This window comes from Megalopta genalis, chromosome 6 (assembly GCF_051020955.1).
Source record: "Megalopta genalis isolate 19385.01 chromosome 6, iyMegGena1_principal, whole genome shotgun sequence".
Classification (NCBI taxonomy): Eukaryota; Metazoa; Arthropoda; class Insecta; order Hymenoptera; family Halictidae; genus Megalopta; species Megalopta genalis.
Genome location: NC_135018.1, coordinates 4,514,160 through 4,542,114, shown reverse-complemented (window position 1 = coordinate 4,542,114; position 27,955 = coordinate 4,514,160). Strand labels below are relative to the sequence as shown.

Genomic DNA, 27,955 nt, shown 5'->3' with positions numbered 1-27,955 from the left:
TGGCACGCGCTGTTTACACGCGATCGGTGTACTTTGACAAGATTAATAATAGCCGGAATTGAATAACTTATTACGCGCGCACGTAGCTGCAACCGCCTAGTTACATCATGGATAAACATTAATGCTATTTAAAGGTCGAGATCCGTTCACTGTTGACACACGCGCTCACGATTCCCGGTTCACAAGAAATTGAATTCCGGAATGCGAATGATGTTCTTCAATTATGATTTGTACATTCCCCATCGGCGATTTCCTTGAATAAATAATATCGCGTTCCAATGCGTCCGGACAGCGATATGGATAATTCGTAGTCACTTATTGGAACTGTAACGGTCCGGGACAAATGTTTTATTATATCGTCGGATAACTCGAAGGGAGAAACGGCCGCGTCTATAAAGAGCAACGTCGCGTGTCGTAAAGTTCTATTCGCGAGCCGTGATGACTCCCTTTACGCTTTTATAATATCCGCGATCATCAAATTACTGGCTATGGTACCCTAATAAACGTATTAGCGTTACGACGCGCGTTTTATTCGAAACAGCGGAGAGCCGAGAATCGGAGTGAGGCGTGGAAGAGAAAGAGAGAGAGAGAGCGAGAGCGAATGGAGGAGAGAAAAAAGGGGAATCATGCCAGCGCAGAAGAATGAAAAAGCAAAGAGGCACGTATGATAATCAGGCATGCCCCGAAAATACCGGTTTCCCTCCCGGACCCGTGGTTACGATTCAGGTTTGTCCTGGCTGTTTCCGAGGCTCTGTCGAAACGATTTTCGTCAAACAAAGTCGTTCGACCGTACGGCTCTCCAGTCAATTAACGCCAGAAGACCGTCGTCGACCTGTTGTCAAGCCCCGCCGCGCTTCTCCCGAGAAACAAGAAATTTCTAAGGGTCGATCGACGAGACAAAAAAGCTGCTGCAAGAGAACGCCCGCGTTCTGATCAATCGTCGCCTGCTAATTGCTCCACTTCCGTCGGTTGACAATTTGTGATTCGGTTGCCGCTTTTGGTCGTGTTATCAGAGCGTCTACATTTCTTTTTTTTTGTATAAATATTAAAAATCGAAAAATGCTCTCTGGTTAGACCACATCTTCAGTATCGTTCTATTGTCTGATCACCATACATACCATCAAGATTTAAATATGAATATTGAACGTGTGTAACATAAATTCTTATATTTAATTGCCCGATTCTCAGTGGACTCGACGTTCACGTATGATCATGAGTATATTTTGACACTGACATGCCTAAACATTGTCTCTTGAACATAGACGGTTAGTGCAGGATTTTTCGTTTGCTCACAGAGTATTGAATGGCAGAGTGTTAACAGCCCCGGAATCTGTCATCTTCTTAAACTGCGAGTATTCTTGTACAGGAATGTATAAACAGCATCTTCCGACAGAATGCATTTAGTATTATTTAAATATTGTTATGTAAACATCTCGCAGCACTGTGTTCGTTTGTATACCCTTTTAGTTATTGTTAACTAAGATGCTTTAGCCCGTAAATAAATATCATTATCGTAGTTATTATCTCCGCGAAAGTTAAAGCATCTATTGAATTAGGAAAATACGTCTTAGTATAGTCGAAGAAATTCTGGACCGTTGCGAGCAACAGGGACACGGCAAGGTTTAGGACCGAACGAGAGGAGCCAGCAGAACGGAAAGAGGAGAGCAGAATGGCGTGGATAAAACAAGGAAGGGAACAGACAGAATGGAAAGAACGAAAGAACCGAAGATGACTCGTGCAGGAGGAAACAAGACAGGAGGGAAGCAGAGAATAACGAGAAAGGACTAAACGAGGACGGTGAACGAGGCGCGCAGAAGCGGAGAGCGAGAGCGCGCGGGCACCCGTTGAACGAAGGTTAGCAATCTGCGTAGTGTTTTACGACAACTATAAATATGGCTGTAAAGCTCTTTGTTTAGAACAGCTAGTCCGGCTTTCGAAACTCTGCCCTTCTGCTCGGCTCGCGCGGCCATTTAGGCTCGGCCGTGATGCCTCCATGCGAGAGCGATATTCATTTTCGGAGCTGCTTTCCGATCGAGAAATTTATTCTGGCTGGGAGAAACGGAGGATTCGAATTGGAAGGGAAGAATGGAAGAGCGATGCGGTTCTCGATCCTCTCGGAATTGTTGGTGTTCGCAGAGAAACGCGCGCGTTTACATGTGAAAATTATCGACGACTGGGTCCATTAAAAAGGAGGAAAAGAAACCGCTCCGTTCAGTGGCATCTGCTAACCATATGCTAAAATGACTGAGCCCGGATAACACCCTGTCACGCTAATGTCAGGTTAAGCGGCGAGAATGATTTACAAGCGGCGAGTTGGAGCGAACCGGCAACGTTACACCGTTCTTTCGGAACGCTGGTTTGGTCGTTCGTTGCGTGGCTGGCTGGACTGGCTGGCTGGGCTGCCTGGGCTGGCTGACTTGCTAGCTCGCTCGCTCGCTCGCTCGCCTCGTACCCATGATAGTCGTTACAACAACGTTATTGCTCGGGCGTAATTAACGTCCGCTAGATACGCCGCGCAGATAGGTTAAACGCGCGAGACATGTCGCGTGGACACGACGCGTTGAAATAATTTATGTCTTCTCCACGCGATCGATTTGCGCGACGGATGCGCCCGTTCGTCGATATTCGATAAATACAGGGTGTCGCGAGATTTTAGCGTTCAAACTTCCGGTATCCTTGAGGTCGATATAAGATTAAAATGTCGTGTGTAATAAAATGTGCAAGAATGTTTCATTTATAACCGTTAACTGCGGACGTTGCTGAATTTGCGACAACAATACGGGCACGAAATTTGTTAGACTTTAGATTAAAGTTCAACTAACTTGATTGTTGATCGACCCTCATAGTTGCGCTAACGATTTCAGGATAGTACTGTGTTTGGTTTACAGGGTAAATCTAACATTTTAAAGATGCATATTTCACCGTATTTCTCCATGACAAATTGAAATAGCTGTCAGCATTTACTATTTTTGGATTCTAAAAGTATTCTTTAGACATTCTAAAATGAGGGTGAGAACGGCCTTTTTCTTAAAATTGCACACCCTAAGCGTACGATAAAGGATAACACTTGCGTAACAAAATTGTGCAAGAAGCGTTAATAGTTAGCGGTTTGGATTTTACGATTAATATACGAGCTATGTTGGCGGATTATCAATTGTTTTCGCGCTTGAAAGAAGCACATTTACATTCCGAAAGGTTGAAACCGAGACGCGGAGAATTACATAAATCAAGACACCTCGAAAGGCACCACTTTTATTTCTCAACCGAAGTTGGACACAGACGATGCCCACAAATCAAGTTTCACCATAGTGAAATAAGACCGTCTTTTTCGTATCAATTGTTTTAAAAGCGATCATTTATCGAAGCCAAGCTACGGTCTGGTGCTAGAGGAGCAGTTTACAGCGAATCATATGTGCCGGTGATTTTGAAAATGGTGTAAGTCATATACATTTCATTTCAAGATATTTAGACATTATAGGACAAAATGTTTTATAAATTGTATAATCATTCAACGTCAAATTTATATATCGGTGTAAAATTTTTGAAAGTAAAAAGCATGAAAAGCTTTGCTGTGCCTTTGATTTGTGTTCAGGTCTAATTTACTTTACATTTATCGAATAAGACATATCGAATGAATTTGTTCAAAAATAAACCAAATAAATGATTTAAAAAATCTGACCTATCTTATTCGATAAATATATGTAATCATGCCCGAAAACAAACCAAAGGTACAGTGCAATCGGTCACCGCGCACAGTAACTGGCTCGACTACCCTATCGTTCCGTAATATCCAGCAAACCGGAACGGTCGGTGTACATCAAAACGAATAGAAAGTGCGGGAAGTATCGGAAAGGCATAATAAAGGGCGGGAGAGACCCGCGAAAAAGGTGATACGGCGAGGGAACAAAGGCGAGGGCGGTGAGGAGGGCCCGATCAATCGGATCCTCTGCCAGCCGACGGTCAGTTAACTAGGACTAAATAAGGTAGCCGGCCGGTCTCGGTAAATAATTGTATCTCGTAAAGCGACTAGGTAACTGAGGATTTATATGGGCGTAGCCGACGGGGCCGACACTTGCTACTTCGGTACACGACGGCGCACCGCACACCGGCCTCCGCTCCTCCCTTCCTCCGTCTTCTCCTCCTCAGCTGTTGCTCTTCGCCGTCGCCTCCTTCTTTCCTCCTCTTTTTCCTTTCCTCCTCCAAACATAACCTGCGAGTACCGCGGTGCACACGTGGCACGAGACGGTTGCCGAGGAGACCTGTCCCCTCTCCCACCCGCGCTGTTCAATGTTGTATCAAAGGCTTAACTTCAGTTATGCAAATGAATCGATGATAACCGACCGAACGACTAATTATGTTTGCAAGATTGTTGTTGCGAGTCGCCGATTTCTCGTACGGAGGTCGAGTCCTCGCCCGATCACGTTCACCGTGGCTGGCCCCATGGGCGCCACGCCGGATGGGGATGGATGTCCCGTGCGTGATACTGCATCGGAATTTCTTAGATAAGCGTTCGTTAGACGCGAGAAATTTGCTCTTAACACATTAAAGGCGGGGGATCTTGACGAAAGTATGCTAGGTAACGCGGCGACCGCCCCGCCTCGTTTTTCGTCCTAGAGCGGGCGATATTTTGTGTAATCGTAAAAAAATTTAGACTTAAAAAAGTTTATTTAAACTCTTAAAACTAAAAGAAATATTAAAAAAGAACTAAACACTAATTACAAAAAATGTTTTAAAGTACATATTTATGAGAAGTCGAGATAAATCGTAGCACTACGACTCCCGCCTTTAACCCCTTAACGCACAGTTTTTTCTTTAAAAACCGGCCAAAAGAAATCAGTTTTTATATACTGCGCTTTTGTTCCATGGAAAAAGGTTATATTTTATTCTTGAATAAATAAGTGTTATAGCTTATAATCCCATGTAAATGATAAATATCAATAGAACGATTTTTTTTCTTTGCTTTCACAAAGCAAGGTTATTTTCAATTCTCGATTATATTCGAGTGTGAAAAATTATAGCAGCATAAAATACAACGCCGCTCGAATTATCTCGAGTGTGCACAGTTTGGCCTGTTTAGCGCGCCCGAATTAACTCGAGCGTACAAGTTAAGGGGTTAATGTGTTAAGTTGTTCAACGGTTTACATTGCGTAAAAAGATCTCAAGCGGGTTTTGTGATTTTTACAATGGGAAAAGCTGACGAGCGAAGAATTTGTCTGAATTTTTGCATTTCTGACGACATTTCTCTTGTGCCGATTTCTAGTGACTCTACGTTCGGTAAACGTTCACCAACATAACCGGTGGTGAAACGTGGGTTTACGAGTACGACATGCAAACAAGTCAACAACCTTCAGAATATCACTTTAAAAACGAACGGAAATCCAAAGTTTGCGCCATAGTCGCACAAAAATCAAGGTCATAGTCACTGTTCTCTTTATTATCGTGGTGTTGTTCATTCGGAATATTATAATATTAATATATAATATTCTTGTTTATAATATAATAATTATTCTCATTACAATATAATATTAGTAGTCAGATTTATACAAAGACAATTTTGCAGCATTTTAATGTTGCGCCATTCGCATCGATCTTGGTACGCGAATCAGAAAAGGTATACTTAATTATATTATATTTTTCCAACAAAATAAGATTTCAAGTATCATTGCTTTCTGTCCCAATTTTTAGAAAAATTCATCATTGTCACCGATTCATACGCATAAAAATGTTACATCATCGATATGATAGAGACTCGTTATTCATATATTGGAAGAGAACTTGTCATTCTCCGCCCACTGTATTCGTAACTAGACTGTGCATATGAATGCAAATATCTGCCGCTAAGATTTAACACGTCGCAATAGCCGTTGCATATAACTTGAATCCAAAGTGGTCGTAAAAATGTCAAGTTTGAAGTCTAGAAACGAGTTGCACGTCAAAGACCGAGCTCGAAAGCTGAAGACATCAAAACGTGCGACGTCAGTCGCGATGCCAATTCTCACAATTTTATTTATGACTTTCCTTATCTCGAGACTCGCTTCGAGTTGTCAAAGTTGTACCGAACTTATTCAAGAGGAATTTATGTACCACATACACAAAGTTACATTAGAATCCAAATAAGTCGAAAAGTAGTAACAACGGATTCTGAAAAAATGGAGTATGTTACAATCTCATAAAATTCGCAATCTACTTGTTGGATTGTTTCAAAAATTATTGGACGCTGAAAGTTAGTCATTAATGTAATCTCGATACGCTTCAGGACTGATAACATGCTTGCCTGTGATAAAGAAATAGCCAGAAAACGACAGGGCTTTTGTAGTTTCTTGACAAAAGTGATCTTTATTCAGTGTTGTTTTCAGCATAGTTTCTGGAAAAGTTTATGAAATTCTCAAACGAGAAGGTGTTAACCCCTTGCCTTGCGATTTATCTTCGAAGAAACCTGCGGGTGCGTACAATTGCATTTAGCGTAACTCTGTGTGCGACGAGTTATCACATAATGAGATAAAAATATACCCGCAGTCTGATCATAATAATTTTCTTTAACAGTCAGAAGAAATTTATATGCTTTTTAAACATTTCAATATGCGGTGGGTGTCGGCCGTCGAATTCGAGCTTGGCACAGGAAATGTTTTGCGGGCGAATCTCGTCATTTTCATTTAACAGTTCAATTGACGTCACAGTCTTGTTTCTGTTGCACATTACACGTTTGCATCAGGATCTCTTTCGATTTATTCCCGCTAACGTAATAAAGTTAAAAAGTTGCCATGCCGCGCATCGTTGAACCCTTTACTCCCACGCGGCAGCAAAAAATAGCTCACGCGGGAAAAAGAAAAGCTTCGATCGTTGATCAACGATCTGGGAAATTAATTATCGTACACGACGAAACCACCCGGAGATTATTAGTCACGGCTTGTCCGCGATCCGCTCTGGCTGCGAGGGTCCTTCGCGTGTTCTCACTGATGAGTTCACGCTTGTGGGTCTGCTAATCTTGTCTACGTTCAGATAACGTCCCATTCCGCTGATAACATCGCGGCTAGATTCCGCTTTTTTAAAGGTGCGTCATCCCTATGCGCGCCAGAACATTAATCCGGCAGCCGTGGCGATAGATCATTTCGCAGGCGTCGAATTTTTTATTCAGTGGAAATCGCTCTACCCGTACTCCGGCCGCCGGAAGTCACGCGTGTACGTGTCCTGTGCCACGCGTGACCATCCTCTTTTCTAGCTTCTATGGTAGATACCGACACTGCGTCTTCATCGTCGTCTCGATCGCGCATGGCGCCCGACAGCGGTTCCGATTAACACAGCTAACATTTTCTGATCAAAAACCAGTACTTCGTGGCTTCAGATTCGATCAAAAGCACGAAACAATTACTCAGTTACTCAAAATCTAGCGATTAAACTTTCAAAATACATACATATTTAGTATTGGAATTAATTTCTCCCGTATTCAGAACGAAATTAGAATTAAATATTGAATTGATCGTGGAATTTGCGGATCTAGTAACCGATTTGAGACGTGTGTCTGTGAAATGAAATTACAACGACCGAAACAAGTGGTGATCAGATAGTTAAGATAAAGCGAATAAGCTACGATGTGCGCACAGTTTCTTGTTTCTTCACCAGCAACTACAGAATCCATGTGGGTGTCTCGAATTTTAGTTTTGTTTCCTTTTTCCTTTTTTTTTTTAAACTCGAGAACAACTAACAGAATATGCGGATTATTGGGCGATATTCTATATTTTATTGATTTATAATTAGCCAGTGTTTTATGAACTGCTACCGTGAGAAACCGCAAGAGCGGAAGAATATTTCCGTTTGAATAACTGCGTTAGTTCGACGAAGTTAAGCGGAAAGAATTCACTTCTACAATTTCCAATATGCCCGAGCCTTCTGTTGCCTCCCTGTACAAAAACAATAAATTAAAATATATTTTGCAATATATTTTGTTCGTTACAGTTTAAAGAACTGCGTTGATTATCCGTACGATAAAGCTTCAGCAGACTTCACGAGTGAAAAGAAACATGAGTAACGGTTCTATAAGCGATCATTGCGAAATTCCCGTGGAAACAATGGTTCTTGTATCGGGCGGCGCGCGCGAACCTACGCGTATTCGGAATTCCTATTGAAATTCCGTTGGCCTCTCCTCGAAACTGGTTAATTCTAATATGTCCATTCTCGAACGATTCACCGGAGCGAAATGGGGGCCCCGAAGGAGTCCGCGGCGCCTGAGGAAGGAGGCCCCTAATTTGGGACTTTATCGTCTTGTTATCCTTGCACCTTATGATGCTGATGACCGAGCTCTGGATATCTCTCGGTGTCACTGTGCTCGCCACCTTTTCGTCGACAGTCAAAGAGGAGCCTCTCGCTACGGGCCGAGAATGCGCCAATACAACCGACTACTAACGCGAATATGTACGCGTGAAACAGGGCGAGGAGGAAGGTGGGGGATGAAGTCGCGTACACAGAGATCGAAGCACGAGAACGAGAAAAAGAGAGAGAGAAAGAGAGAAGGGAGAGATCGTGGGAGGGAGTAAAAGATAACGAGAGAGAGAGAGAGAGAGAGAGAGAGAGGGGGAGAGAACGAGAGAGAGAGAGAGAGAAGGGTACGAGAGAACCCGAGAGAAGAGAAACGGAAAGTGAAGCGAGAAAAGAGGGAACGAGAGAGTAGTATTCTGGTAAGAGTGGGTGCCCGTGTGTCTCCTTGCCCCCTCTCCGTGGACACAGGCCCAGTGGGGCCCCTACCGCCGCCCCGCAGTCCCCCTCTTCACTCGGGCTGCCCGAGGCCAAGAACGCAGGGCCGTAGGCCCCAGTCTCGGTGCCGCCGGTTACTCGTAGCTTTGCGGTGTTGCCGAGTCTCCTCCTCTTTCGATCACTTGCCCTCGCACTCTCGTTTCGACGAGAAGGGCCTACTTTTGCATAAATTACTCGACCGTGCTCAGCCTCACCAGCCGTTTCGACGAGTCGCACATATTCGCACGTTCTTCCATCCTTTTGGCGGGAAAGACCGTTTCGTTGCGACGACGACGGCGACTCGCCCGATCTGTGCATGTTCACGATGCTTCAAGGGAACGTTTCCTTCGTACGTCTTCTCGGAACGCTTGACGCGTGTTTTCTTAGGGAATATGGGCGGACGACGCTATAGTATCGCAAAATTTATCGAGGACGATCTTGTCACGAGACCCGGTGGCGCACAGCTGCCAGCTCCAGCAGGTGGATTTGTGTGCTCGTTAGCCTGTAATGGAGATTGCCACCTTAGATTTCAACGACCACCCGGGCTTCCCTCGAATTCTCCGTTTCTACAGACTTCGTTTCGATTCCGTCACTCTTCCCGGGAACTATACCTGCGAGATTGAAGTTAACGTGTGCTGCCTGAAATTTCAGGTTTCCAGCTACAATTCGACGCGTTAACTGCTCGACCATAAAGACCTCACAAAACCGAAATAGTCTATTTAATGAAACAAAAATCCTAAGTATAGTCATTACTACGTCAGTTCTGTTTCCTGTTGATTTCAACCGAATTTGGTGTGTTCGTTCTGTCCACACAAAACGTAATTTTCGAATTTGTATATCCTACACGAGATTCTTATCTCGATGCATAAATACAACTGTGATGTTGAAATAGATAATTATAGCTTTGTTTGTTGTTCTTGTTTCTTTCGTTTTATATCGTCATTGATCACGCAATAGAAATTTTCATATAATTTTGCCACAAGAATGGATTATATTTTCGGACGTAACATAAAGCATAAGAAACATCAAACCTTTCTAATTCAATGATTTTTAGCGAGACATAAACCTATTGTAATAGGAAATGCTGATAATGGTGTAACACATTTCCTGTTATATTGTAACACTTTGCACATTCATGTAGAAACGAAATTACGTAAAAAGCAACGAACGAACAAATGAAATAGAATAAATTTTTACATTTCCTACATAACCGTATAAAAAAAATATATAGCACAACATAACTTATAAGAGTATTCACTTAGGCAGGCTCTTTATTTATGTATAGATTAATTATAATATTAGTAAATAAATAAATTAATAAAATAACATATACTATATTTTCAACGTATAAATTGTAGCAGCCCCGTCGTAACATTTATCACGAATTGACAAATTAAAAATGGAATTTTCGTGGGTCATTTACATCTAGTTTATTTTGCTATACGACTAACAATTTACATATTGTTAAAAAATCGCTTTAGACGATGATTTTATCCTTTATACATGCTTATCTGTTTTCTAAAATCGAAATACAACGGTGCTCGAGCGAAACCAACGAGCTGCTAGACGGACGAGGTTCAGTATTTTGATATTTCGTGCGACTTTTGAAGCAGATCGTCAGTTTGCTCATCGTGCACTCGGTCGTCGAGATTCGACTCCGTAGAACTGCGAGTGGTACGAGCGGATGCGGGACTCGGAATACATACTCCTTTCCGCACGGAAGATCGTCAGACCGAAAATATCGCGTATGCACGCTCCGAGCGAAATTCCTCGGTTGGTTTATTTCTTTCTGGAAATTACCGGCAGTCGCGTTTCTCTGCGCGGACGTGTTCGCCTAAACAAGGAGATCGCGCGCCACCCTTTCGCGTGTTCTTTTCTCTTTTTTCGTTGCTACGCCTGTGAACCGTCGTCGCGCGTCGGTCGATCGTCTCCGGCAGCCAGCGCGTTGGTTCGAATCCCGAGGCTTCGTTCTGTTCACGTTTCTGTCAAAACTCGGTGCTCTCTCGTCGGATCTCGTGACCGGCTACCTGAGGCCGCGCGATGCCCCGAAGAGAACTCCGAGGAGGTCCATATTGTGGGCTCGATGAGACGGATCTGCACGGTGTAGTCGCAGGAATCGCCGAGTCGAGGAATCGTTTAACGCGACACCGAGTTTCCAGGCAGGTTATGGACCTCTTCTGAATGGCTGTGATCTCGAATAATGGACCGCGAGTGCCACTTAAATTGGTATATCGGCACTCGAAACCTTTTCCTTTCGAGGTCTGCCTCTCGGGTTCTTTTTTGTTCAGGTATTGTTAGAGGTAAACGGTGGCGACGATCGAATTACCGATTTTATTCCTGCGAGACTCGCGGAGCAAAGCATTCCTCTTGGCACTCGCTCCTGGAAATAAGGAAAACGTGAACCCCCGAGCTTCCTCTTTCTCTCTTTGCTGTCACTCTTTGATCGGTGGACTGTCCAAAGAGATCTCGCTCGATTAAAAACTCATCGCCGAGCAATAACGGACGGTTACTTTCCTTTCTTCACCGTTATCACGGACAACGTCTCGCTCTCGCTTTCTTCTCGTGGCATCCCCCGGTTATCTCAGCTTTATCTCGCCCCATTACCGTCATAAAATTCTCAGCTATGAACGGTGGGAAGAACGATTCGCTTTCTCGTGTTATTGCTGCGTTCCACCGTGCTCTCCTTCTATCTTGATCTTTGTTCCGTGGAGTACGCGCCCCGCGAACCTTATAAATCCCGCCTGAACGTGCGCCATGAAATTCTTGCAGTTACGATTCGCGTTCGATCGATTTTTGAAAATAGAATGTAAATTGCATCCTGTGCAAACGTCAAGACGTCGTGTATCTAAAAAAATGCGATCAGTGTTGAGCAATCGAAATGTCTTATTGTAGCACGCGTAAGAACAATTGAAATTGTTCACTTCCAAGCGAGAAGGTGGTGAATTTTTGTACTTCGTTGCAGATCAGTCGTTGAAATTTCTGCAAAAATTTTCTTCCTCCCTGTAACCGTGGAACGAAGGTACCGAAGTCGCTTCGATTTAATAATAAATTGAAGAGAACAGTCAAAGTTTAGCTATGAAATCTGTGTAAATTCATGTGACTGTCTATGGTCTCTTAAATTCTGTATGCAAAAACATTTGAAACAGAAGTTCCTTGGTGATGATGATATCACATGATGGGCTATTTCGATTTTTACTATTTTTCTCACATCAAGATTTGTAGATTGATGCACAATATTTTGTGCATCTGTGTGCATCTTAGTGTCTACCTAAGATAAGATCGATGCTACTACGCATACATTTTTTTGTGTTGTAATTATTTAGAATGTAGTGTAAATTGGAAACCTCGATATTCAATGTATATATATTTATAGTTGAATTAATTTCACGAACTGTTCGGTAACAAGTAAAATACCGGTATGATAATTGCGTATATGTTGTGCGCGATGCAAATAACTTGTAAGACGACATGTTTATGGATATTGTCTTCTATGTAACAGGAAGAATATTACAAACGTGGTTAGTCCTCAGGATTTAAAGATGATTCAAAGAAGAATAGTGAAAACGAAACATTCCATAGTGCGATTCTTTGATACTGTGAAACTTTTGTTTCAAATCTTCACATAATAAAGAGCAAAACTTGGAAGCAATAAATCGAAATGTGGATGATGGAACCCTTAATACCATTTGGTTGATTTTAGTCCGATTTGGAGGGACGTTAAATCCAAACGGAAAACTTCCGTGTACGTTAATGGAAAGAATTCGCTGGACAATTTGACATGATTAATCGGTCAGTATTGCTGGAGAAATACATTTATTTATTAATTTTTAAATGGGTTTAACTCTTTCCTGCAATGACAAATTCAAATGAGAAAATATTACACAGGACCGTGGTAAGAGGCTAGTAGTCACAATAATTCTAAATGAAAAGTGGAAGTTAAAACGCATGGGGATCCGCCAAATCTGTTTACATTGTAAAATATTCTATTGAGACTGTTGAAATGACCATAATCGGCTTTAGGGAATTCTGGCCGATACATCAAATGGTGTCTCAATAAGGTCAGCGATATATGGAATTTGGATACAATATCATGACACCTGTAGAAACCATTTAAAACTTTGAGAGCAAAAAGGAAGTCAAAAAGTATTCTACGACGCTCAAAAAAGATCGAGAGAGAGAGAGAGAGAGGAGGGGAAGTGAGGGAGAGAGAGTAGCTTAAGATGAGTTATAATAGAAGCGAATAGTCATGACCACAACAGGGCATATTACAATTTAGCTTACGGGATACCATACGGAACAATCGATGTTGTATACTTTCGAGTTTAGAGCGAAGATAGCGATGGTGAGATACCCAAACAACAGAACATTATTCTAAACACGAACGAACTAGGGAGCAAAACAAGATTCATAAAGTATTAACGTTATTGAGATGCTTTGAGATATACATATGTAGGGATTCGGTTGGCGGGAATTGGGCGATTCCGGCAATCGTAGATGGTGTTTCGAAGCTGCGTGGACTGGCCAAAGCAGCCTTGGCAGAAGGCGCTGGCACGGCACCCATTGTCCGCGCCGTCTCTTGTTACGAGACGAGACGAGCCAGCGGGAGCGAGAGAGACCACCGCTCAGGAAAGAAAGGGAGAGAACGAGCGGGAGAGAGACGGAGAGAAGCAGTCGAGCAGAGAGGCAGCCAGGCGGCGGTCAAACAGGCAGACCCAGGCTCTTTCCTCCTCGTTCTTTTCCGTCTTCTTCTTCTCCTTTCGTCCTGCTCGTCCTCTCTTTCTTTTGTTGCTTTCCTTCGCGCGGGTCTTGCCATGCCGGGGACCGTGCCGAGTCAAAACCACCTATGTGCTTGGCAAGGAGGCCCCCGGCAGTAGGTCTGCTGCCTCGAGGCCCCTGGCCTCTTCCACCGACCACCTTTTTCTCTCTCTTCCTCTCTCCCTTTCTTCCTTTTCTCTTTCTGTCTCTCGACGTGTCTCTCTCGCCACGTTCCTCGCGGTAGATTGCAACGAGGCTCTCCCTCGGCTGGGTCCAACTTGACCTCCGGTCAACCCGGGGCCCTCGACTTTTCGTACGCGGTTTCAACGGGAACCGATGACAGAAATTGAAAACTTTTCGAGAGTTTTAATTCCGTTTGGCCCACAGGAAATTTATGCGCCCGGTCGGGCCCGAGTGGGCACACCGTACGTACACCGGAGTCAGTTTCAAGGATCCTCTTCCGTTCGATTGAATTATGGAAATCGACTGGTCCCGCGTTTGTGTCCGCGTCCGTCTCCCCGTCGGAAAGATTGCGCGCGCGCGTGTTTTGTAATTCGTCGGGAATACTCGTGGAATCGTATTTCTCAACGACGTTTCGTAAATCGCCGAGAGCGCGCGCGACTACTCTCTTCTTTTGGTTATCCTCGGCAGATGCGATCTCGCCGGATTTCGTTTCGGCCGGCGTAATCCTCGGAACGACTTCCGGCTGGCCCGGCAGATTTCATCGCGGTTGGGAATCCAGACGGGAATCGACGAGAGCGAGTCCCTTCTACTGGGAGCAGCTTTTGATTGCTTTGATTTCTCTCGGTGCTGTCGGATTCTAACTAGCACGTCGCGGGGCCCCGGCTACGTGACACGCTCCTCCGGCCTCGGGGCCTGTCAGGAATCTCCGCGGGTCCCATTACGAGGGTGCGCCTACTTGGCCGTCTTTTATACGGAGAAAACCCGTTCCGTTGTCTCGGTTCATCCAGCGCACGTGCGCTTTTCCGACCGTCTTTCATCCCGCACGTCATCGCGGAGAACTAGTTTTCGCCCGTGCGCCTTTATATTATGCAAATCCGCGGCCACGATAATAGGATTCCAGTCTTCACCTCGCCGAATAAATAATCGTACGCGCGTGCACGCTTTCTAATGAACGCCGACCCCGGCCCAGCCTGAAAATCGTATCTCGTCGCTCTTCCTCAGCTTTTCATCGAACCGCTGCCGATATTGCTGCAGTTCGTCGATCCATCGTGCTTCGAGTACGAACGACCGGACCCTCCGAAAGACTTGGTTCCGTCGTTGGTCGAACCGGCGAAGGGGACAAATAGATTTCCGGGGAAATTCATCAGAGTCAACAAGCACGCCGTGACCACGACACTTGTTGCACAAACCAGCCAGTCCGAGGACGAAGTCTCCCGGTGCCCCTTCGGCTCGGCTCGAGGCTTCTCTCCCTGGTACCCTCTAATTTCTTGTACACGGACCTCCCGCGTCGAGGGTCACCAGGTTACACGCCGCCACGCATTCCCGTTTCGGTGTTTCACCAAAAGCGTCTTCCGCGCTAGAAACCCGACTCCTGAATTTCTCGGAGCCATTCACCAAGCCCGTCTGTCTTCTACCCGCCTGATCGCAGAGATACCCGCGCAAAAAATGCCTAGCGTGGACCGATCTTTCGCGAAACTTTCAATACCAACTGGCCAGACTAAACAAATATTTTTAATAAATTTTTTTTTCGTATAAATATGTTGCCTACTTATCGAAGGGAGCTGAGAAAATGTACCTCGGGGCCGATAGTATAATAATATACATTTGGTTTTAAGTTATCAAGACGTTTATTCGTAAAAATTATAATAGTACATAAAAAAAGACAAAATTGGAAATACAGTATGATTATCATGTCTTTTTCTCATTATTCAGTTTCGCAGTAATTATAAACTTACAAATTATTTTTAATTTAACGATCAATATTTTTCGGAGGAAATTCTAATTAGAGATTTAAAACAAGAAGGAGGGATGATACATTTGCTAAAAAAGTATTGGAACAAAAACTGGTATTTCTACTTAGAAAAATAGAATAATATTCATACTCACCTGATCGTTACTAGAAATCACATCATGTCGACACTTTCTTAATTATGATTTTGCAAAGAAGCGCCATTTTTCTGTCCAAATAATTTAATATATGATTATTTCAAGGACATAATATAATACGTTGAAGATTATTGTTTAAGTAAGTTATTTGGACAATGCCTAAATCTATTTTACTGTTGAAACACTGATACTTTGAGTCTGGATTAGGATTTCAATTTTGTGCAAACGGTCCTAGAATAACAACCTTAGTCAAAATATGCTTGCGATAGAGTTATAGAGCCGAATAATATCCAATAAATTTGGATTTCCACTTTCAATGTGCATGTAATTTTGACTCGTCCTGTCATTCTTTGCCGCCACCGACTACCGTCCTTCAAGAGCCGTGACTAGCAGCCAATATTAGAGGCTTTTAGAAGACGGACGTTGGTGAAAAATGTTTGGCGCAAACAATCGGCATCTGCAGCCAAGACGAGGCACTTGTTGCACAAAGGATGCCCGGGCAGTGAAAATTTTTTCCCCCTGATTTCCGTTCGACCAGGAACAGGACTCCCCGCGTCGAATGGTCACGGAACGGTCCTGGCCGAGGGACATAAGTACTGATTTCTATTGACACAGGCCAATAGGTTGCCAGGCTCCAGTCTCCACAGGAATCTGTGTCCTTTTGGCGATGCTGGCGAGGGAGTGCTGCAATCCTTGGCCCTTTTTCCTTCAACCGTTTACTCCCGTGAGAGTCGGGCAAGCCTGATGAATCCCCGCAAAAAATGCCGTAGAAATCGTATTCCCGGCACGTTCACGAATCTGAGAATAAATACGCATTCGTCGAAAGCACTATCGAGTCGGCTGAAAAATGAACATCGCCGGGGAACGGTGTCGCCGAAACATATTGTCAGCATCACGCTTTCTGCCTTTCTGCAATTGACGAACGAGTCCAATAGATTCCGAACGTTTTCTCAGTATTTATTTCGCAGTTAGGGGAGAGTGGGATAATTGCTGACTCCTTAGCAAGAATTCAAATGAAACGAAAGCTGAGAAGGAAACAAGTTCATTTATTGTTTATAATTATAGCTTAACTGTTCATTTATAAACCACAATAATTAATATTGATAGCCTTTTGCAATCAAACGGGCTTTTAAGAAAAACGAAACCTTTAGTGTTTGTAATTGCTTAGGAATATTAAGGACATGTGTACGGGGTAATCTCGAACAAGTTGCTAATGAAATCTATTTATCGTAGAACTTGCATAGAAAAGCTTTAGATCAGCTTTCAGCACCGCTGCAGTTTTCATTTGCCCACGAATTACATTTGTAACACATGATCCAGTCATTGCTTGGTGGGTTTTACAATTGCAATAAATACAATAAAATTAATTATTAATCTTTCTTTTGTCATCTTCTTTGATAATTCTCTTATTTTTTATATTGTCATTAACAAATCTAAGATTTCTGACTTCTTTCGTCCTTAATCTTTTAGTCTTAATGTTTTTATGTCTCTCTTACTCTTAACTTCTACAGCTCCTATTGAATCCTCCAGTTTGTACTTCGTTTCTGCCTTTCTTGTATAATTCCGAAGCATCTGAAAACATTTGAGCAAATTTCTAACTAACCTAAAAATAATTTATTGATATACGTGGGTAGTATCGAACGTTCGAGACTACCCCATCCAATTTATTCATGATAACCCCGTTACGTAATAAGAATAAAACATAATTTATCTTAGAAATTCGAAAGGTGAAACAACAAAATTTGTCGGTCTCGTTTGAATTGTATTTATTACAATGTGCATAAATCTCAAATAAATATCACTCACTACGAAAGCTGTACGAAATATCAGCATTGCGAAAAATTAGATAAAAAGTAACTAAAAGTTTCAATTGTATTTACCTTGAATCGTGTTCGCTGCTTCTGTCTTCCGCTCGTCTGCTACCGAACTCGTTGAGACTTGTCGAATGTTGTTTTAACCTATCTGCTTTTCTTATTTAACAGGCAGAAGTTGTTGCATTGGCGATTAGTTCGCGTTCGCAATTACCCTACCCACCTGCAGGCATTTCTCTTGTTACCGTCGATTCGACTGGCAACGGTAGAAAGAATAGCGATGATTTAGCTGGATTTGAGAACCGTCGGGCCACGGTGCCGTGTCGGCAGGTCGGTAGGCAGGCGTATAGCGTTGATGGACCAGAGCTAATCTAAAAATCGCCGGAACTTCACAATTATAGTAATTTACCAGCCGACAACAAGCTGTACACACAAGCTTGCCCATAATGGCATTAACGGCACGCTCTTTCGATCCGTGTCCTTTTTAGCCGGAATCCAGACCTGATTCGAGGCCCGAAACCAACCCTGGCTTTACGATCGAGGTTCGACGCGATCCCCGATCCTGCGCGATCCACCGGCGCGGTATAAATCTCGGGCCATCTTCTGCCGTTCCCACCGGTTCTCGATCTTCGCAGAAAGAATATAATTGTTCTCGTTTTTCCTCCGTTCTTCGACCGCGAAAGAGACGGCTGGCACCGTTTAGCGGAGAGTCTCCGCGCCAAGCATCCGGCAGCCGGGAAATTTAGACCCGGAGAGGCTCCTTGTCCAGTGTCCGTGGTCGCAAACGATGCCGTTGTCCCCGCGTTATGACGACCGTCGACGTCCCCTTACTGCCAGGTTGTAGCATATAAAGCAAAAGGAACAGTCAGATTTATCGTTTGTACCCGAGCGCTGGCTCTGACGAGTTTTCGTTCTCATCAAACGAAAATGATCCGTGCGCAGACAATGCTCGCAAGAACACTCCGCTCGAAATCGAGGCACATACTTGGAACCATGCGAATCCATAATAATCTCTTCGCAGCTTCCGCTCTTTGCCTCTATCTATTATGGCGCCAGCTTTCCACGAATCGTCGCTTCAGAATCGCCGTTAACTTGGCACATGGACCCGTACGCCGCGCGGGTCTTGTTGCGATTTCCCCTCTGATTTCCCACCTGGAGATCCAATTTGTGTGTAACTTAAAAATTCTGGAATTTTACCCTTTGCCATGTCGCCGTGTTCTCGATTGCGAGGCGACCCTCGGTTCGCCGTGTATTAACCCGAGAAAGATAACCTACGTCGCAGAGGCGCCTGCGAAGACTGTTGATTTTTGTTAATTTTTCATAGAGGTCTAGTGATTTAAGTTTAAAATTACTTAAAATATAAAAAAATATAATATAAATGCATTTTATTTTTACAATAATGCCAAACCTTTAAAATGACTAGATTAACTTAAATAAATATCCATTGTTAGTATAAAATTGACGCCTTAGAAAAGCATGCGCCTCTGAAGCGTATGGTTATCTTTTACGTACGTTGTCATATGGTTATCTTTCTAGGGTTAAATTAATCTAACTTGTGAAACCGAAAGCAGAGAAAATTGATTGCTTTTCGAACTGCACGCTTTTCAAATCGTAATTTTATGCTGAACGGAATGTGTGTTGTAACATGTAGGCATAGGTATAAGGTACCTGGCCTGACGACTAGGAATATTTTTGTCGAGATCATACATTTTAGACGTAAACGTGCAACAAAGTTGTACATTTATTGCCGCACAACTTGTATGTCATATAATTACAGACATCTAAACATATTGCTAGTTATATTTAATACTAGAAATCAAAATAAGATCGTAATTTCTAAACAAAATTTTGCTTGGATCTGACGCAACTTTGGCTGCAATATCTGCACGAATGATACAGATACGATTGTCTTCCAACGAAAATTGACTACAATAGCTATCAGGTGTAGAGTTTCAAACATTTTTGTCATTTTCTTAAATAAGTTATGTTTTACACTGATGGCAATACATTTCATAGTAATCCTAGTTACAGTAGTACGTCGATTCTTTCTATCTTTGATATCTAACTTCCTTATTATCTAAATACAATGTACATGAAAATAGCTCCGTCTGAGATAGTGCGTCTAAAAAAAGATTTAACCTGTAATCGAGACTGTTCCGTTATCCAAACGCCCTCGTCCTCTTAGTTAGTCTTAGTTCTAATAGCAGAGTTAACAATTAGTCACCGTTTATATATTAATACGTTTAGTTTAATAAATGGATTGGTATGCTTTGGTATGCTTACTCGTTACACTTGTTCTGCCATTTCTCACATACTCTCTCTCTATTTCTCTCTCTCTCACACACACACATAGCCTATATCGTTACATATTGTATGCCTAAACGTTTCATGGAGAGAAACTTCATTATTATCAAAAACTGTCTATAACTTTATATAAGTAATATTTTTTGGAACCACGTTTATATGACCTTCTTTTCATTGTCACAAGCAACAGAATACAGTACCTAAGTTTCATCACCTACTTTCTTCGTATCCTGTCACAACTATTGGTTTTATTTGATTTAAACGAACAAACTAACTTTCAGCAAACGCTTGTAGCTCGAATTAAATTTTGTAATCGATCTAAATATCATATTTTCACGAATCATGGAGATGTAAAGCCGTCGATTATTATGTTCGTCGAAAATATTTCTCCGAATCTAATTGCAATCAGTAATGAATGCTATCGTGTGGCGTGGTTCGAAAGTCAATATCGTGATTGCCCACAAGATAGAACGACTATGAGTATAGAGCGGAGTGCCAGAAGCTGGGCTTCTGCAAAGACCCCGAGCCACGAGGCGCGTATAGAGAGTTCGCTGCAGCGAAAGCAACAGTCGGACGAGGATAACAACCTCCACAGCCTTGAACCTGCTTCCTAAATCAATTAGCTCCGACAGCGGCGCAGCTTTCCGCAAGATTTCCTGGAAAAGAATCGCGCGTCGCCGTCGCTGGCAAAAAGAAACTCGGCCTGAAACTCTATCCAAAATTCGGCCGAGCAGAAAAAGGGAAGCGTTGTCTCGCGGCGCGGTTGTGCGAAGCCGGGCTCGTTCCTCTCATTCCGAATGCATATCCTGAGTGCACATGTGCGCCACACTCCTCGCGCCAAAGTTTATTGCCAGTTCTTCCCCGCCCCCTCGCCACCGCGACTCCCACCATCCTTTCCATCACGATCAGCGACTCAGCGTGTGCCTCCTCCTCCGCTCGTCCTGCTACGTTCCATCGAGCTTTCATGCAACACGCTCGCACTCGCTCCAAGTTCTTGGCCGTGTTCTCTCGCTCGCACTTTCTCCCCTGGCCACCGCATCCGTTCCTCTCCCTTCGTCACGCTATCGTTCTCTCTTTCGATTCTCTCCTGCAGGTTTGTTTACTTCGCAGTCTTGTTGGAATAATACTTCAGCACGGTAATTATAGATACTCCGGGCACACAATGCCCGACGACTTCGTCGCGCATTTGCCCGACCCGGCTTGACTTCACCCGAACCGACTCTGTGAGCAGGAACAGTCTTGTCGCTCCTCGGAACACTGAAAATTTTCTATTTTCGACACGTGCTCTCGCAGTCACGGGAAATCCGTCCGCCCCTCGATACGCTCACGGCGCTTTCAATTTCCGCTGGAAGATTCGTTTGGAACGACGCTCCTCCGTTTGTTCGCCAGTTTCTGGCCGAGTTCACCGGTTTCTCTCCTGTTTGACGTTCGATATCCCCAGATGGACAAGAACAAGCCATTCGGCGCCCACCCTTTGCCACGTAATGTCTCGGAGTGGCAAACTTGACTATTTGGAACCTTTCGTTATGCTATTCGTTATTATATTGTTTATTGACTTATGTAATAGAAATTTTATATCGATCTTAACCAGTTAGCTGTTACGACCAGAGTGCAGGCATGAAAATTAACTTCGCACGAGAACGAATGCGCAGAGCGTCTATCGCGTGAACATTGTAAAACCATCTGCAGTTCTGCGTCGCGTCGCTATCGTAGTTTCGAATTACGATGTTCACCCGGTAGACGTCCTGTTTATGCGTCGTCGTGCTTAGTTAATTTTCATACCTGCACTGGTTGTATAGCGTGTACGCAAAAAGTAAGCGATGACGAGTATACTACACCTAACCCGGCCACTACATATGTGTATACAGTTTCTCATAATAATTATTGATATCTTTTTATTTGTTCGTTTTATTTCGTCTTCGCCTTCAAATATTGACAACAGCTCGATATTTACGAATCTATTTTAGTTTCCGATAAAATTGTAATTTAAACAGCAAAGTTTTACGCATGGCGTGCACACCGATCATAACGCAAAATATTGCGATTTCCTCAACACAAGTATGTATACTCGTCAAGAACAGCTAACTGGTTAGGGCAACGGAATTTTATTTCCCACCGTTGCGTGTACAAAGCGCAAAATTCAATTAAGCGCTTAGTACGGTTCTCAGTCCGAAAACTCAAAATTAATAAATTACATGGCGAGAAGTTAAGCAACTCATACAGGAATTAGGATCGTGTAAAATGTTCATAAATGTGCTCTTGCGATGTGTACTTGTGTAACGCATTACAAACCAGTCGTTCTTACTGCCGCCTGGTAACTCTAGTGTTAACTGGTCGTCAATTTAATAAATCGTTTCATGATTCGGAAAATTGCACGAAATTGTCAGTGCACACAGCGCGATAAATCTTGATTCCCACAGTTCCTGTCTTTCTTTAAGATGAGGATTTAGTATTCCTTGAACCTCTTTGTGCGATGATTTGCTGATTTCAAGTTCACAACGAGAAATACTATTTCTCAACTAGTTTTGTGCTGTCATAGAGTAGATAAACTTTTATGATCATTCCAGCAATTTGTGATGGATACCTGAATATATTTTCAGCCTTGAATGTTATACAGTCCAAATTTTATTTTTGACACGTCATTGTAAAACGCCAACCGCTCCTCATTTTTAACTTTTGAACGACGGACATCTTTGAGTAGTTACAGCAGCCATAGCTGAGTTCATTCAAATCTTTACGATTAATATTCATTTGTATATCTTTAAACCCGTTTTATTCGGACCAAAGTTAATCTTTTCATTCGACTCAATATTAATAGTTGACAATTACAAATGACTGCCACAAAATTAGGATTTAGATGGAATCTTTATAGCTCTGGGTCAAAATGGACCTGACGCCCGTCAATAGAGGGTTAATACACATTTCCTTCTACTTTACAAATTTCAACATCTTCTCATGTAATATGTGGTTTAATGTAATTGTGGGATATGTTTCTGACAGCATGCAAAGTTTTTCCAATAACTATTTCGGGTGAATAACTATTTTGGTGTTTAAGACTAACAGTTTTCGGAAAATATTTTTCAACGCGACATGCAGACATTTACAGAATAAATGCGATTTCAGACTTTTCACTGATTCGCAGATCACGTTTTATATTAAATTCTGTGTCCCATTAGGAATCGCTAACCATTTCAAGCACGTCTTTCTGGTATTCCATTTTCCAACCATCCAATTTACGGAATGAACAATTTGCTGCCACCACACCTTGAATTTTATCGCGCTCGATAAAACTAAAGTTACGTTTCTTCCCTGGCTCGTCTCAGAAAACTCGACAATATTCAAATCTCTTTTAGTGCTACGTTATTAATTACTAACTTGCGGCTATTATGCATGATCAGGAAGATTTAAAGAATTAAAAGATGTCAATATATTATTTCTAATTTGATAAAATTATTACAGAGAGAAAGAGCTCACTATTTAGAATCTGTTTCTTGTAATCGAGGCGGACAATTTTTATTTTGCATAAACATCCGCGATCCGTCAATTAAAAACAAAACCTTTGTTAAAAAGTATCAGTTGATCTAGCCTAACGTGTCTGCTTAAGAAATATTAATTGCTTCGTCACATTGACTGTTCTATCAACCTAAAACAAATGTGAACTTTCCATTATCCAAATAAGCTTCGCATGAATAAATTAGTTCAATTTAAATCAATTCATACACGACACAATGTATTATAAAAACCAGTGAACAGTAAGAATCGCAAAGAGTAAGAATTGTTGAGAACACGAAAACATGGAAACGTTTCCACAGAACGCTTCAAGCAGAATGCTTATGGTTTTCAGTGTAACGGTTAAAAACACGCAACCAAAATTTCATAGAGTTCGAAGACGGTGACAAATTCGTGCAGTTTTTCGGTGATCCGAGCCACTGAGCATTTCGAAGCGGGAACAAATACGCCGCGACTGCAGCGTCACTTTTATCGCTGGAGTTGACAAGCTAAGCCGAATCCGTCGAGTGTCGACTCATAAGCAGATAAAACTTTCATTAAAAGCGTAGCCTATTTGCTGAGGCGAGCGGCGCGCAGCACGGAACGGAGCGGCGCGACACGCTCGCGCCGGCCCGCTCCGCAGCTCGCGGTTTTCATCGACGCAGTCACGATTAAACAAGGAACGCTCGCGATTCCGGCGAAACTCGGCCCGGTATGCGTGCGTGTGTCGTGTTATTTATAGAGTCGCGTAGCTGACAATTTAATCGTCCGCAGTCGTGTGAATTGCGCCGATCCGTACGGTTCGTTCGGCGCTGGCTACCGAGCGAAGCGGAGAGGAGCGTGAGCGCGTGTTCGTGTCTTAATAAGTCGTGGCGAACGGCCGCGGAGAGCTGTGTGTGTCTCGCTACTCGGAAAAGGTCAATGGTCTTGCGTCGGGGGACGATCGAGATCATCGCGGAGGAGCCTCGAACGGAGAATTAACTCTTTCATGGTCGGTGATGCTCGCACGATTCCACTCGAGTCAAGTCGTAGCCGAGTCGCGGTCAACTCTGCTGCACCCGCGCGTGCAATCTCTATCTTGCTCTCTCTCTCTCTCCCTTTCACTCTTTCTCTCTCTCCTTTCCTCTCGCCATCGAAGTATTAATTAAGCACGCGGCTCTCCGACTGATTTATCACCGTTTACCGCTAGAATCGGTCTCGCGTTGCTTTTGTTGCGGTTCGTTACGCCGCTATTACGACCCATTTTCGAACGTCGATAAGAAATCAAGCGAAGCTCCGTCGGAATTTCTGATCGCGAGAGGAGAGGCGATCGCGGGAACCGATCCGCCACGCCGGTTCTCGCGTCAGGTGTTGCGAGGATATAATGCTCAGGCGTGGCTCGCAATCGCCGCGACTATCGAGCTTCGCAGAAACGCTTATCGTGGTCGTACACCGTCGTTCCCCTTCCTCTTCGGGCTGCGAAAAACACGATGGATTTTTGCACGGGTCCGACCGCCTCTGTCTGGTAATGCCCAGAGCACACGGGCTCCGGGACCACCGCGATCATACCATCCCGTCGTTACATTACTCGATTCTCTAACGTTATTGCGGCTTTCAATCTATCGCGGTCGGGCTTAATAGCCTACGCTCGACCGCGAAAAACCCGCTACCGGCGCACGATCCCGGTGATACTTCACCCTCACGGCCGGAATAATGGCGTTGCCGATCACCTAAAGATCCTCGTCGGCAGGTGATAAGATCTAGACCCGCAGGGTGGTGGGAGTCGCGCGATGGCTAACTCCCGCCGGTCGGCCTGGTTGGCCAGATCGGGAGACGATACTTATCAGTTCGAATCCTGAAAGCAGGTTTCTGCCTCTTGAAACGATCGAATTTCGCGGAACAGACGGACTCCTCTCTCTCTCTCTCTCTCTCTCTCTCTCTCTCTCTCTCTCTCTTTCTCTCTCTCTCCTTCCTCGACCGCTGGTAGTTCTCGAGCGGGACAGGATCCGCCTTGAGCAGATCCGGACGACGACGCGACGCTCTCCGCCGCTAACCGAAGATGATCGGTATCGCTTGAAGTTCTCCACGCCGATTCTTGTTGCTCCACGCGATCCAGTTTGCTGGGACGGATAAACTCGAAACATTTTCTCTGGGAGTCGGCATCTATCCTGAAAGTTGAGAAACGCAGGAGGCACCGGTTGGTGGAAAAGACAAGAGGACGATCTGTGTCGTTTGCTGCTCGTTGGACGATTCTCCTTCGCATGGGCACAAAATTAATCCTTTGTACTCGAAGCTATTTTATCTCTAAGTCCGAAAAACAGCTCTCCTGACTTACAAATTATCCATTTTGTATGAGCTTGTGTTGTTGAACTTCTTAAGGTGCAGGTTAAATGAAAAAAATCTATCTGCGCATTAGATTGTATTACATAGTTATACTTTCTCTTCTAATTTTAATAACCATGGGTTCCAGAAACATGTGCGATCAGTGTTCACTGCAGAACTAGCTACGCAAAGAGTAGGGTGGCGACGCATGCGCAGGTAGTCCCGCACAGCGGCGTGACGCGTCTACCGGGTGAGCATTGTAATTCTGAACTATGATGAGACAGAGAGGACTTACACGCGTCGCGAACGTAGTTCAGAATTATGATGTTCACGTGGTACACCTACCGCGCCGCTGTCCGGGACTCCCGCGTATACGTCACCTACTCCCACTCCTTGCGTAGTTAGTTTTCCTGCGAACACCGTGCGATCCAGGTGAACGTTGGTCGCCAGGCCGGCCAGCGATAAGTTTTATCTTTGAGTATCGTGATGCACGTACGATGAATACCGACCGGATATGTAATTTAATTGGAGCGTTCAGACGACGATACTGTACCGCGGTACTCTCTTTCTCATGTTAAACGCTGTATCGCATACGCATGTTGCGATGCACGTATCTTCGCGTGAAACGCCTCTAAGAGCAGCCGGATACGTGCGTCGCGATATCCGTATGCGATACAGCATTTAACCTTTTAGGTACGGCTGAATTCTGCGCGAGGCTATTTCTCTGGACGGCAGAGTCTGATGTGTACTGTACAGAGTCTGTGTACTATATATACAGGGTGTCCCAAAAATGTCTCGCAATCCGAAAGTGGCGGGTTCCCCAGGCCACTTGAAGCAACTTTTTCCTTTACAAAAATGTTCTCCGAGGCATCGTTAACGAGTTATTAACGAAAAACTGTGACCAATGTGAGACGAGCTCAGCTGGCGCGAGGCGACCGAGCCAATCAGCGGAACTGGGATTCGACCGCTCGACCGTTGGCTCGGCCGCCTCGCGCCAGCTGAGCTGGGATTCGACTGCTCGACCGCTGGCGCTGTTGGCTCGACCGTTGGCGCCGTTGGCTCGGCCGCCTCGCGCCAGCTGAGCTGGGATTCGACCGCTCGACCGCTGGCGCTGTTGGCTCGGTTGCCTAGCGCCAGCTGAGCTCGCCTCTCATTGGTCATTTTTCGTTAATAACTCGTTAACGGTGCCTCGGAGAAAATTTTTATAAAGGAAGAAGTTGCTTCAAATGATCCGAGGAACCCGCCATTTTCGGATTACGAGACATTTTTGGAACACCCTGTAGACTGTTGTAAATCGATGTGAAGACAAAAGAAGTGCGAAACAATGCATATGAAGACGATTATTTGATTCAAACGATGAGCGAGTGAGCTGCTAGAGCAAGCCACTATAGTTGCGCGTCGTGCCTAAAAGGTTAATACGAGAAAGAGTATCACGATACTACTGTATCGTAATCTTAACCATTGAATTACATGTTTGGTCAATATCCATCGTACGCGCATCGCGATACAAGCAGTTATTAGGGACCCCGTAAAGAGGATGTGCAATAAATTCTCCCTAATTATCTCCCAGCAAAAATGGACAATTTGGGAAGAGGAGATATTTCTTGTTTTTATAGTTACCGATTGTCAACGACTATAAAGACGAGCCGCAAAGCTCGGATAATCGTATCTCCTCTTTCCAAATTGTCCATTTTTGTGTACAAACTGAGGGTCAGTTAGAGAGAAGTTACTGTAGATAGATATATTTTCCTTAGTAATAATCTAAAATATGTAAAAAAAAATTATGAATGAATTAATAGATTTATTCTTCCCATAACCTGATAATTCTGATAAGTATATCTTATGCACGCGAAATTAAGTCTTGTATATCATGCAACAGTTTTAACAGTTCTTTGAATATAAGCAATTTTGATAATGTAAGTGCAAATGGTTAAGTTTCTTTTCGGAAACACTTCTTTTTGATAACGTAAACCAACGTGACAATGCTCAATGATCAGTAAATCGCAACGATTTTACGATGTTTCACGTGGACGTAGAAAACTGCAAAAAGAAATGTAGAAAATGAGTACACAGGCGTCTTTCATATTTTTAATTATTTCTTGCGCCAATAGTAACCTTTAGCAATATTACGAGACGTTTTCTAGACATGTTACCTGTACATAAGCAATAGAAGCTTGTTTCAATTTCTGTCTGATAGATTCCCATTTACTAATCGGGTGATTAATATCCGTGACGTGATCCAGGGAAGAAATAAATGAGAATCGAGGTTGATTTCTTTTCTTATTTTTCGGTGAATGGGATGCTTGACGTGTTTCTTGTTGGTTTTATAGGTAAGGTGGATCCGACGCCGCATACTTCGTCGTTCAACATGGGCTACCTCGTCTCGCCGTACCCCTACCCGAATGGCGCCGGAGGACCTATTCCTGTTTCAATGGTGAGTCGATGTTTTTTTCTTTATTCTTTTTTTAAATTCCCGCGTTCTCATTAACGAGGATAGA

General features: G+C 43.6%; 1 protein-coding gene across 2 annotated transcripts in view; it reads left to right on the top strand.

Annotated features, from left to right (window-relative positions):
• The window catches only part of LOC117223795 (protein pangolin, isoforms A/H/I/S), a 393,587-nt gene that overhangs the window by 15,991 nt on the left and 349,641 nt on the right, over positions 1-27,955 (top strand). For both annotated transcript variants that reach the window (XM_033476315.2, XM_076522701.1), the window contains exon 3: positions 27,788-27,891. In XM_033476315.2, coding sequence (XP_033332206.1) covers positions 27,788-27,891 — 104 coding nt within the window. The remainder of the gene's footprint in view (positions 1-27,787; positions 27,892-27,955) is intronic.